Source organism: Corvus cornix, chromosome 4A (genome assembly GCF_000738735.6).
Source record: "Corvus cornix cornix isolate S_Up_H32 chromosome 4A, ASM73873v5, whole genome shotgun sequence".
NCBI classification, from domain to species: domain Eukaryota; kingdom Metazoa; phylum Chordata; class Aves; order Passeriformes; family Corvidae; genus Corvus; species Corvus cornix.
In genome coordinates, this window is record NC_047058.1 from 12622158 (window position 1) to 12635356 (window position 13199).

At 39.3% G+C, this 13199-nt stretch overlaps 1 protein-coding gene across 3 annotated transcripts in view; it reads right to left on the bottom strand.

The window, feature by feature from the left end:
- Positions 1-551: 551 nt before the first annotated feature.
- CHRDL1 (chordin like 1) overlaps positions 552-13199 on the bottom strand; it is a 40591-nt gene continuing 27943 nt past the window's right edge. For 2 of the 3 annotated variants that reach the window (XM_039572201.1, XM_039572198.1), the window contains exons 7-12: positions 11782-11849; positions 10888-11062; positions 7526-7720; positions 5666-5833; positions 4453-4542; positions 552-3192 (exon numbers count right to left, since the gene is read on the bottom strand). In XM_039572201.1, the coding sequence (XP_039428135.1) occupies positions 3062-3192; positions 4453-4542; positions 5666-5833; positions 7526-7720; positions 10888-11062; positions 11782-11849 (827 nt within the window). In that variant the 3' untranslated portion in view covers positions 552-3061. The remainder of the gene's footprint in view (positions 3193-4452; positions 4543-5665; positions 5834-7525; positions 7721-10887; positions 11063-11781; positions 11850-13199) is intronic. The other variant, XM_039572199.1, reaches the window with a different exon arrangement.

A 13199-nucleotide genomic window follows, 5' to 3' on the forward strand; every position in this document is an offset into this window, starting at 1 on the left:
AATTTCATTAGAAATTTCCAGAGATATCCTGGATTTCAGATTTGATGTACTTCCTGATTCGAACTGATTTACTTTGAACACTCATCTTTGCCAAGGCTGATACTCTCCATTTTAGTTACACTGCTAGCTATGTGTGAGTTACATTTTCTTTTCTTATGTTTCTGAAAACCATCTCATTTTTAGGCAGTAGCACAGATTGATTCCATCAACATTTCCCCAATTATTTTGAGCTTCAGAATATGTATTGCTTAAGAAAAGAGTAAGTCCTGTACTGTTCTCTCAGTTGGCAATGCTTGATTTCTTGTTTAGTTGGTTTCCATATATGGATGTCAATGCTTTGATTTTCAAAATTAATCTTGCTGGGTAGGTGAAAGCTGAATTGAAATGGGTATTTCCCAATCTGACTCTTCCATATCTCAGTATCGATTTCACAGCAGGCAGCCATGCACTGCACCCAGCTGGGCACATGGCTTCAGACTTTCTCTGAGGTGGCAGCAGCAGGACTGCAAACAGGGAACTGAAACCAAACATCTTGACCAAACAGCACCCTATGAAAACCACTGTATTTTATTATCAACTTCAGAGTTTATTAATTTATCAAACCAGGTCAAAGTGATACAAGTACATAAATAAGTACCATAACAGACATACATCTCATGAAGAGAATGCAAAACATGACACTGTGTATTTCGTTGTCTTTAGTGACCAGAAACTGAAAAACGCAACACTGCATTTTATTAAATGATGCTTATGATTGTTCTTTGCTTTTCTTAAGGAGTGTTTATTATAAAATAAATACACAATCTGGATTCCACCAGTCCTGTCACAAATACAAAAAACAGGTTGCCTTCTTTGTAAAAAAAATTACAAACGCTGTACACTTTCCACTTAGTCTTTTTTCACCAGCTACTTCTACAAACAGACAATGCCTGTTAGGTGAGAAATCAACTGCTGGTCTTCTCACCAGAACACTACAGTTCCTCAGAACCTCTTCCTAAAGATTTATAATAAAATTTTACAGTTTTGCAGCACATTTCAACCCATTAGATGCCATGTGCAATCAGTGATGCTCATGCCAAACTGCTTCTTCTACAGTTACACTGCAGCTCTGGTGCAGTGAGGTCTTAGGGCCTTGGTTTGGATTTGCTACACCCCTTTCCAACACCAGGACAGGACTTATGGAAGCTACAGTGCCCAGGAAATGTGGCGGGACAGTTCACTTAGCTCTCTTTTTAATGAACAGTGATAGAGCACTTCTCTTAGCCAGGTGTTCCTGCGTTTCAACTTGCTGTGCTTTCAAATGGCCAGTATGCTCAAATATTATCTGCTCTCTGTCCAGGCCTAGGGACAGCAGGGTGGTCCTGAGATCACCCTGTATGTTTTCTCCTAATTCCCTTCAGACTTTCCTTCACCTTCATGTCTGTTCTCCTCACTTGCTCCTCTTCGTTGAGAAGCCCTGCATCCCACTCGTCCTGAGGCTCAGGCAGCACAGGCAGGACCTGGGTGCCATGGAGAAGCCAGGTCATGAGGCCTGCACTGCTGATGGAGACTGCCAGGGTCTGCTGCCCAAGCCAAGGATCCCCTCACGATGGTGAAGCTCTGCCTGAATAGGCTTTTGGCATTCAATACCAACCTCTCCCACAACTTCACCCCTTTAGGAATGTGGACACCCTAGAGTACTGTCACTGGCAGAATGACAAACCTCAAAATCCTTGCTGTCACTGTTGATTTCACTCCCTGTGAAGCCCCAGCCCCTGGTCCAGGCCATTTCCATAAAGCTTTGTTCCCTAGCATGTGTTTAAACAGCAGTATTCCTGTCTGCTTTTGGAGTAGAAAATGGGAGCAAAAGCAGGCAGAGTCACTTGCATCTTGAGATTTAATCCAACATTGCAGCCACAGGGCAGTACAGGATTTTGGTGAAAACAGTTTTTAAATTGTTACAATTGTTCTGCAGATGAGAGTCACCTGTCTTAAACACACTGTAGATATGCTATACTAAATTTAACAGAACTGCTTAGATTTGGTTTTTTTCCCCAAAGATAACAGTTGTCACAACAAGCAGTTGCTTGTTGTGCTCTAGAAGCCTATAGCTGTTTGGTGTTTGTCATGGGAGAGAGCTGTCCTTGAAACATGAGAATTGAGAGGCCACTCTCAGAAAAATGCAGATTATGTTTGTAACAAATCAGAACAAGTAAATTAAGTTCTGTCACAACTTTTAAGGCATTATGAATTGTGAGTTTTAATGCTTTAGGTGTTTTGAAAACACTGCAAGTACTTCACTACCTTCTGCCACGTCACTTTAGAAGGTGGTTTACCAGCCAAGAGCATGTGTAAATAGGACCCAGAAGAATGAAGTTATTAGGGCTGTGATAGGGAGCTAACACTTTTAGAGAAGTGGGTGGAGGAAAGAGTGAAAACCACTTAAAAGTGAACATTTGCTCCAATTGCTACAAAAATATAGTGATTGCCACTAACACCTGCTGTTCAGATTATGGACTTTGTTTGCTCAACTACAAGACATCATCCCAAAGGCAGGCTGCTAAAGAGTTTGTTAGTTTAAATCTGGTTTTTATGTCTCCAACATGAGTATTGTATCACTTGTATTTTTCCTCCATTACTACAAGAAATCCATGAGTCATTTCAACATTAGAAATGGTATAAATTCAGCACAGGATAAAATGCTCTCCATAGCTCCTGCACATTTATTAGGTGTCCTTCTTTTCATTAGTTTGAATAACTTGCCAAATAATAATAGTAAAAATGTTCTGTTTTCTCTTTTTAACTTGTAAAGAAATGCAACTCTGGGAAAGCACAGTCTCTCTTTCTCCTTCCCTCACCAGTAACACAGAGCCTTCTAGTCTTTTGGAGGAGATATTTGAATGGTTGACACAGGCCACTACACATAAAGCAGCAAATTTGCTGTGCATGATGTGAATAATTACTGCATTATAGTTTTGGGGTTTAGGGCAACTGTTGACTTAAGCAAAATAAGCCTGCAGTCCAGCTGCAGATCCAAGTTTTCCTAAGTTTTCTTATGTTTCTCCCTCCAGTGCTGTCTCCCTTAACAGTGACCCTTTTCAGACTTTTCAAGGTACAAAACCTTTACCAAATCCTCGAGCTCAGTCCTGCACACTCTGCTTTCACACATTTGGCTGATCTGAGCTTCTCCCTCGCTAAATATTTTCCACTGGCCTGAAAACAAAAACACAAAGGAGAAAGATATTGACTTAGAAAAGGGCACAGGGACTTTGAAGACATTTATAAGCACTCTGTAAACCAACTGATTCACAATGGTCAAAGAGGGAATGTCCAATCCTCCCATGGAAAATATTCAAAGCATCTTACAACCATGTAACATATTCCATGCAAAATAACTTTGTTAAAAATATAAATATGGATCAGAATATTACTATTTTCTTTTAATTAAGTAATCCTGTAAGTTGGCTCTGTATATTCAACCCTTTATTGGCACTGGATACCCTGGTAAACCAAAGTATTTAAAAGTTGGGAAGCAACACAACTAAATGTTTCATGTGCTGTGAACTCTTCCTACCTGTGTATAATACAAAGTGTGATGGAAATTAACATTTCTACACATTTTTGATGGTATTAATAGAAATGCATGCTGTCCTGGTAAGTGGAATACTACATTACAGATAACAATGACAAGCTTACAGAAGGCTAGCAGCAAAAATTTAGGGAATTTTTAATATGAAGACTTATCTCTATCTCAATAGGTCTGTAACGATTAAGAATATATTATTTCTGGGAAAAAGACTTCTTAACTAGGAAAAAATTATAGAAAAAAATTATAGAAAAACATTACAAGTTGTAATGCAAAAGAACTAGGAATTAAAAATATCTATATCTTAATTCAAGTAGCAAATTAGCTGAATTAGTAATTGTTAACTACTGTCACAATCCCAAACTGGATGAAATACAAAAACAAAATTGAATCAAGAGTGATAAAAGAAGTACATGTCTTTCATAAAACACTTTTCAATAATGAAGATATTGTTAAGAACATAGGAATAGTCTTTCAAATATAACATAAGTGTATGTAGAACCCCTTTAATAACATCTGAATTTTCTCCCTTCTAAATTACTTTCTAAAACACTGCGGTAACTTGACCATGTTACATAAATAAATCCAAATTTTGCTGATGTGCTGACGTTATTTCAGACTTATGCTAGCATGGACAGAAAAGACCCTATATTGTACTTTATCAAAATACAAGAGACTAAGACAGCATGGACATGAACTACTGTTATATGTATCTATATTTTAAATTGCTGTATTTTGATTACTTAAAACTAAACTTATCAAATATTGTGATCATGTACTGGAGGAAAATCCAGTACATCCATTTGACTGTGCTGAGTAAGAGAAAATTTTTCATGGCTATGATTATATGGAGAATATAAACTTCAATAGGTCAGAATTTTACTTACTAAGGGTTGTTCTTGTTATCAACTTGAAGTAAGGAAGTTCTTCAAATTCTCTCTTGGACAGTTTTTCAACATAGAAGTGACGCAGAATCCCTTCAGCAAAGAAATGAGAAGTGCATGTTACTGGAAATGTGCCCATTGTTCTAAAGCTGGTGTGCTGGCCTGCATTTTTGTAAAATTTTCAGTCTATTTTTTTTTTAATTCTGTTTTTCCATCCCCCCCACCCCCATTTTTTTGCTATTCCCCTGTAAATCCTCCTGTGAAATTAGGATTGCAGTGAGTTTGTGAGGGGTGTGAGAATTAGCCAATTCTTTTCCAAAATAGATGAATGCTTCCTTATTATGATTAAATGTAAGATTACAACAGAAGCCAAAAGTTCCAATGTCTTGGAGAAAACCAGTATAATTTTGCAGTCAGATACCATTTTGAGCCAGCAAGCAACATGACTGTCAAATCATTATGAGGCTTTGTGGCTTCTTAAGACACAGGGTAGTTGTGAACCATCCAAAGCCCTGTGATTTCTTTTCTGCTCCCACTTTGGCCTTGGCTTTCTCCTTTAAAGCATCTAGGGATGTATCACTTCCATGTAAAAGGGTGCTCTATGTGAGCACCCTTTTCCTATGAGGAGCATATGCTTTTTGCTTAAAGTAGATAGAGGAGAGAGGATTTTTATGAGGCTGGAGATAATTTTATTACACTGAAAGTTCACAACTTGCAGTAGTGCTTGGGCTTCTGAATGCTTCTCTATTTTGTTCCGATTTTACCAGTTAGTCTAGTAAAAAATACTGTTTCCATCCTTAAAACATTTTTTGCCCATATTCGATATATACCATCATGGGTGTATCATCAGTATGGCAGATAGGGCAGACTGATTTCAGTGGAAAGCTTTTTGGGTCATCCTAAGTAACAGCCTCCAGGCACTTGGTTCAAACCCTACTACCCACTTCTCTGCAATAAATTACACAGAGTAATACTGAAAACCTGTTTGTCATTGTGCTTTTGCTGCCAGTGAAGGGTAGGAGTTAGCAGAACTACAGCTTTGTGTGTTTCTGATGGGTTTTGTACAGAAAAATTAGAGTATGTTGGAAGTGGCTGTAATAGTGATATCCTAAAGAGCCAAAAGAACAGCAGTCTCAAAATCCTTGGATCTGTAAACTGTCCTGGGATGTTAATGGAAGATGATACACTGTTTAAAGAAAGAACTTGCTTAACTCACCTATTCTAATTGTCCACACATGTATTTCTATTTGAGGTGGCTTTTCAATCTCTATTGCAATTTTCCTGATGGTTTCTCCTTCCTCTGTGAAAATGGATTCATAGACAGGAAATGTCTCTTTCCCACAGAAGTAATCCTTGTTGTCAAAGGTTTGACTTGGCACTTCTTCTGTTTAAAAAACAAGAAGGACAGAACACATACTACAGCTATAATCAAGTCCTCCAGAACTTACTTGGCATCAATAGCCAAGCATGGCTAGTTTGAAAGTAGAATGTTCATTTGTATGGCCACACAAATCCATCTCCAGCTATTAACACAGACAATTAACAGTGCTCTGTTCTGCCAGGTTCTGACAGCCTGTCCATGGTGGCAAGACAGTATTTATATTTCTAATCCAGTCTCCTAAGGAAATGAGCTGTGTGGTCTGGGAGACTCCTCACAATTTTTGAACCTGTTGTCCATGTTTCAAGCACATTTGAAATAGTTTTAGAAATCTCAGGGTAATAAAATAACTAAATTAAAATTGGTGGTTGGTTAGAGTGAAGAGACCCGAATTAATGTTTTGCTGAGGAAAAGAATCTATGAGGTTTGCATTTTGCTTGGCAGCAGCCATGTGGCCAGTGCAAGCCTGAACCACCCACAGTGCACATTATCTCTTGCCCACCTGGTAAAGCTGTAGAACATATAAGCAGAAATTGTAATTATTCTGTTTGCAATTGGAAGCTGGACAGGAATATAAGAGAGATGATACAACTTAGAGGCTCAGACCACTGTTTGTGGAAACACCTAATAATTAATACATCACATATACATGAGACACTTCAGGAAAAGGTTCAGCTTTCTTAAAAACGGGCACATAGGATCTCAAAAAACAAGGCAGTAACTTCCTTTTTGCCATTAATTTTTCTACTGAAGCCTGTTAGCCAGGTTTTGTTGCCTGTTTTACCAATGAAAGCTGTGGATCTCTGCTTCACAAGTATCCAGAAGATCTAGATACACACCTCCTGCCTGCCTACTGCCACTGCACAGTGTTTTTTCCCACTGAGCAAGACTAGCAAGAGAAGATGGGAAGTGTGCATTCTACGAATGTTTCTACATATGGCTGAGCAACTCATTTCCTTAGAACATTTGTGCCCAGTGCATCACCAAACAAACACACAAATGGGTACATAAGGGAACTGTTTAAAAGCACATAAGGGAACTGGACACTCCTTTACCTTTTGTATCACATGAAACATGGCTTGTCATTTGGCAAACCATCAGCAGAATCCTTTTAGCAGATTTTTCACTAGCTGTAGGCATTTATTTTAGTAATGTCTACAGAAGTTTTATCATTAGTGCAGCATAGACACAATGCTAAATCTGTGATGTTAGTATTTACTTTAAGGATTAAGTTATGTAACTGACACCAATCAGAGTTTTGAATCCTTCTGGTACATTTTGAAAAGCAGAAATGATGTTATCTCCATGTGGATTTCCGAAGCTAGAAAAAGGATTTGAAGGTTCTGTGGGCACTCTGGTGGGGGAAGGACAGGAGTCTTTTGGCAGTAATGAACTTTCTGTATACATTTCTGTAGTACTCTTTGGAAATGAGCATCAGGAAGTCATGTTAATAGCAGAGAGAAAGGCAGTGACTGCTCAGAACACGTGCCAGCAGCATGTCCCCAGTGTGAGGAGCAGCAGCAAGAGGAGAGCTGGCCAGGCAGCTCTGCCTGTCTCACACTGAGGCCTCTGCACACACACACAGGAACATGGCACAGCTGCTGCTGTTCACATCGGAGCTTAGTGTGATCCGGAGGCCTGAGCCAAGCCCTTTAACATGCACAGCAAAAAGGTGGTCTGTGATCAACTTTGTTTTACCTGGACAAACTTTACAGCATTTTCCTTCTACTTTCTGAGGGTATTTGCAGGGATATTGTTCTGGACAGTGAATTTTCTTACATTCTTGTTTGGTGATGTTGCAGGTGCACAACACACACTCTACAATTCCAAAGGCCCGGAGATTGGGATGCCAAGATTCACCATGTGAGTATGTTTTGCCATTTGAAACACAAACTGCAAAGGAAAAGAAAAAGAAGAAAAAGTACAGCTGGAAAAGGTATGGTCACTGGCTACCTATCTATAAATATTCATTTGATTCATGCATATTTTAAAGATATGCATACATACTTTAAAGCAGTGTCTCTGTACATCATCTGTGAGCGTCTCAGATCCATTTCTCTGCTTCTTAATTTTAACTTGGAGTTCCTTTACTTAAAATACTCTGAGCCCGTGGTCACCTTTTTCTGAGCAGTTTTGCATTGATTCCAACTCTGCTGATGTCCATTATATTTTGAGGAAAAGAGTGAAGGTGTCTGAGTCAAGTGTCTGACTAGCTCCCCCCTGGTTCATGCATTTCAGTTGTGCATTAACCAGCTTATAAAACTCACTCCTTCCCCTCGTATTCTCAGTCCACACACAGGACACAGCCTGCTACAGTGGCTTTGGCTGCATTTGAATTGAATTTGCAGATGACAGGTTCATGTCATCTTGCTACTGAATTCATCTGCACAGCTCCAGCCATTAGCTGAACACAGCCTTTGCAGTGAGAGCAATGCTATCAGCTGAATGGATTAGTGCCACCTGGGCCTTTTATTGCTTTTGCATAAGAGTTTTGCTACGTAGAACACAGAACAAACCACAGAATACTTGCGAAATGAAGTTTAACTCCTTTGCGGAAATATAAATGTCGATAGGTATATAAAGTAATTTGGCTTTTGGAATCACAAGAAAACATTAACATGAAAAGATGCATATGGGACTGAAATCTCATTCCAACAGCTTCTAAGAACTTCAGAATATTTATTCAGCAGAGCCCCTGGGAGTCAGAGAAATACAGCTGACACAAAGAGAGTGGAAAAATCCATGCCTGGTAGAAGCCACTTTGGGTCACCCAGCAGTTGATGGGAATTATATCACTTTACACCATGTTTGCATTTGTCCTATAAATCCTACTTCTTTCTTTTTAAATATTTTATAAACACAAAGAAAAATGCAAACTAATCCTAACAAGGTGAAAGAAAGGGCACCGCCTGATTTCTAAAAGCAACAAAAGTGAAGCTGGGATATGTTGTAAATATTTCCAATTCTTCTAATATGCCATCATTTTTATTAATGTTTTTATTTGTGAAATGTGTTCCTATTTTGCCTGTAACTTTCAAAAGCCATTTAATTTTTATCTGTAATCTGAAATTTATATCTAACTGGTAACAGATGTAACCAACTGGCTTATACTTTACTGAGTTACTGAGATTTATGGGGAGTGTTTTTTGCAATGTCTTTTGTGAGCTTATGCTATCACTTAGCTCATAATTTGTTGCTTTTTAACTCTTTCTTAAGACATGGGGGTTTTTAGAGGTAGGAAACAGTTTTGTTTCTCAAATAAAAGGGAAGTTTTATCTGTATACTTAGAACATGGGAGAAAAAACTATAAATGAAAAAACTGTTAAGTACTCAGCTGCTCAGTAGGCTTCTTACATGCTCAAATAATATGGACCTCTTTTCCCCCAGCCAGATCCTTTATGGACATAAATACTGTCCAAGTTCTCCCTGACAGGGGAAGGGATGATACACGACACTGTGTGGATACATACTCTCTGTCTTTTAAGAGCTGATTAACACAGAAAAATTAAATATATACTCTGAGGTAGCAGATGAAGCCTCTAGCACAAGCCAAATAATGGCAAATAACTTCTGGTTACCCTGTTTTTAGTGCTCTTCATGTTCAGAATGATAAATCTGTATCCACACAACCACGTAGTACTTGCATGTCAGGAGAGCTGTTGTGTGGTCATTTTTTAACTTGTTGAAACGTGTCTCAAGGGACAGGTGCATTAATTAATAAAACACTTGTTAGTTGTGCAGGAACAAAAGAAAACAGTTGGTCAGCATTCCTTTTTCCATCATGGGGATCTCTCAGACACTCTCCAGGCAGTGAGTGAAGTTATACTGCATCCAGAAATATGCTGTTCATCTGTACGTTCTTTATTTGCTGAAACAAGTCAGTTAGAAACTCCTTTGATGATGTCTTCATGTGTGAATTACATGTCAAAGACATTGCACTGCGTGGAGATTCCTGCTCCTAGATTCAGCATAAAACACTGGCATAATCTGAATGCTTTTTCATGCTTGTTCAGGTGGATAATAAAGATCCTATAGCCAACATTCCTTCTGTTAGTTAATACCTCAAAAGATTAGTTGGCCCTAATACAAGGGATTTTAACTCTTTGTGGGTAGTTTCTAAGTGTATGCTGACTGGTATTTGTGGCCCCCTGTGGGAATTGAGCATCCCACCCTTTTTACTGTACAAAACCTGCTGTCCCACTAACTGGTGAACTGGTATTTTCCCTTCCTGTAGTGCATGAGGAATGTGACTTGAATATGGTTTGCCACATGGGCTTAAAATTCTGCTGTCCCCAAAATGTAGCATGTCCTATATTCTATTAGCAGAAGGCCCTAAAGGATTCTTAGAGTAAGATTCATTACATTGGTTAAATTTGCCTCTCTACAGCTCAGGCATCCAGTACAGGCTAATTGCCTACTCTGCCCCTTGTGTTAGTCACAGGGGAGGAAAAGCAGCCCTTGCATCCCACTGTATAGGAAACTAGTTTAACGTGAGGGAAGACATGAGACTCTCTTTCATGAGAATAATTTCCTAAGTCTTGGAGGCAGAAAACCTCCTAATACTGTGGCAAAGCTTTATGGTCTGAGATTTGCAGGGCAGTTGAAATATAAGCTGTTTAAAGCTGTGAAAGTTACAAAATAGGAGAGAGTGTAAAGAAAATAACCACAAACAATTTCCTCCAGGACAAGTCACTGTGTGAACAAATTAGTGAATCTAAAGGCATCAAAGGCATCATGGTGTCCTTTGTGGCACAAAGCACCCTGGCAGCCACTGCACGAGCTCTCAGAATTGTGGGGCACAATCCCACAAAGTAACTCAGAGAGCAATACTGCCTTTGCAGAGTGAAATGCACTGTTGTACATGTAGCCAGAATTTATCTCACTCAAGAAGGAATTTCATATCCTCAATAGCTTATTGCTTTTGCCACCCTGATTTGCATTGGATTTCTTAATACCAGTGTGAATTTTCAAGATTCTGCTGTATATTTTGAGAGGTTTTTTGAGCTCTAGGTGATTGATTCCTGACCCAGAGCAATACTGTAAGAAGTGCTTGTCTTTACCTCGTCCATGCTTATGCTTGCTGTTGATGACGATTTGTACTATTGTTCCTGAGGCCTGCTGGGGATCCGTTAGGACTCCACGGTTACTCCTGGCATTGGCAAATCGTGGAATGTTGACTACCTGCCTGGCAGAGCTGGGTGACAGGTCGTAATGGGAGCGATGGTATGAGTGTCTCTGTTTGGGGACAGAAAGAGAGCACAAGAGTAAATGTCTCATTCCAATGGACAAGGGGAATGTGTATTGCTGGACTAAAGTAGTAGTAGTAAGAGGAGGAGTAGTAGTGCATAGCATGTTTTCTAGAGCAAAAACACTGGTTTTTTTCACAGAATCATTTTCCAAAATGCCCATGATCCTGAAGGTTTCATATTACAGCCCCTATTTTATAAGACATGATTCTTCCCACTCATCCAAAGATCTGCTGGTTCATTTATTTAGGTAGTGCCCCTAATGCTTAAAAGCCCTTCAGATTCTCTCCAAATGCTGTTATAAAAATCATCTCTTGAGCAGTAAGTTGTTAATGGATACTTTTAACCACCAAAGACAGTGATGCCCTAAAGTAAATGTGTATGTGAACTGGGAAGCTAGTGTTTGCAATTATTATTTAAAAGCAATTCTTCCTTAGCAAACAAATACTGTCAAATCTTATTCTTATAGAGCATACACAGCAAAAACCAAATCCAGAGACCTCAGGAGCTCCTCCTGACAGTTTCTAATTCAGCATTATTCATGAATTCAGGTTGAGTGAAAGAAACCTATTTTGGGCTAGATTCACAGAACCCAGGATGAGGCAGTAGGTATTTAGCCCATTATCATCCTTTTCTCTTTTTTCCCTGATGTACTGCCATGCACAGCACAGCAAGAAAGTATGTCTTTAAACTGTAGGTCCCACTTACAGCTTCCCTGTTGGCTGGCTGCCGGAAGATGTCTCCGTCAGAATGTTCCCATGATAATTCTCCATCTCCTGTACATGAAGTAGAACAGCATCAGTTAGAGGAGTAACTGTGCAACACCTTGGGAGATACAGAGGGAAAAAGTCTCACCTGGCTTTACAGCTATATTTAGGGTCTAGTCAGTAGCAGAGGAATGAATATGAAAATCAGCAAATTTTAATATTAATATATTTGGCCACGCAGGGAGCAGAAACTGACTCACAGTTTCCTCCCCATGAGCTGTGCTAAATCTTTACAATATTATGTTTAGGTTTGCATTTCATAGAAATCACAGAGGAGAGATAAAAGAGCTTCTGCCATATTGAAAAGGACAAGCTAGATTATGAGATAAATTATCAATTTGACATTTTTAAGTCAGAGCAGTAGACAGGAAAATACATTTAAAAAGCCCTGCATCAGTGCAGACAGTGAGTTGCCTCTGGTACATAATCTGATGTAATCTCACCTCTCATATGGAAATGCTAATGAACTGTTTTCTCATTAGTGACTGTGTCTGAAGCGACTGATTTCTCCAGTGTAAGGCTGGTTTACTGCATAGCTATGTCTGATACTTTGTACTTGGAAAGTCAGATTGATTTTTGTAACTGGAAGAAGCTGGTTTCAAATACAGCTCAAATAACTACCTGGTAACTGACATCATACAATTGACAAGGATTTACTTTAATTAACTGTCAATGTATTACATTTAAAACAGTATATCACTGTATTTCACCCTGGGAACAGGACTATCACTTTGCTTGCTAGAGATCAGGTGGCTTCACAAGTAGTTTGCCTGGCAAAAAGTTTCAAGATTTGTAAAGATACTGTGGAGTAATATGGCAAAGCAGCAAAGAATGAGGAACAATCTCTATGCAAAGGACCACTGCAGAGAGATCCTCATCCTTGTTTTGTCTGAGGTGACATGTTCATGCAGCACAGAGCACTGCCCTCCTGAGAGATCAGCTCAGGTCCTCCTCCATGGTGCCACACATAGGTTAATTACCACTGCATGTCCCCAGGGTAAGCAGCTTTGTCAGCCTGCTGCACTGATGGGACTACACAGCTTCTGTGCAGGACCTCATTCCTTCAAATTGCGCAGGGCTTTCTGCACCCTGCTGCTTTACTAGCACTGATGCACTCTCAAGTACCTTCTTGCTGGCTTAGCCCTCTGCTGCTCAGAGCTTTTGATCCATTTTGTGCACTCAGTCAACTCCTCAGGTCAGGGGCTGTGGGACTATGCTGGTTAGTGTTTTGCAACTCTTAAACCAGAGAGAAAATTATACAACCAACTATATAATACTCCTTATTTTTACCATGCAGTTGTACTGAGTTCAAACAAGCAGAATATCAAAAGAATACAGCAGCACAAAGGTGCAAGCAGG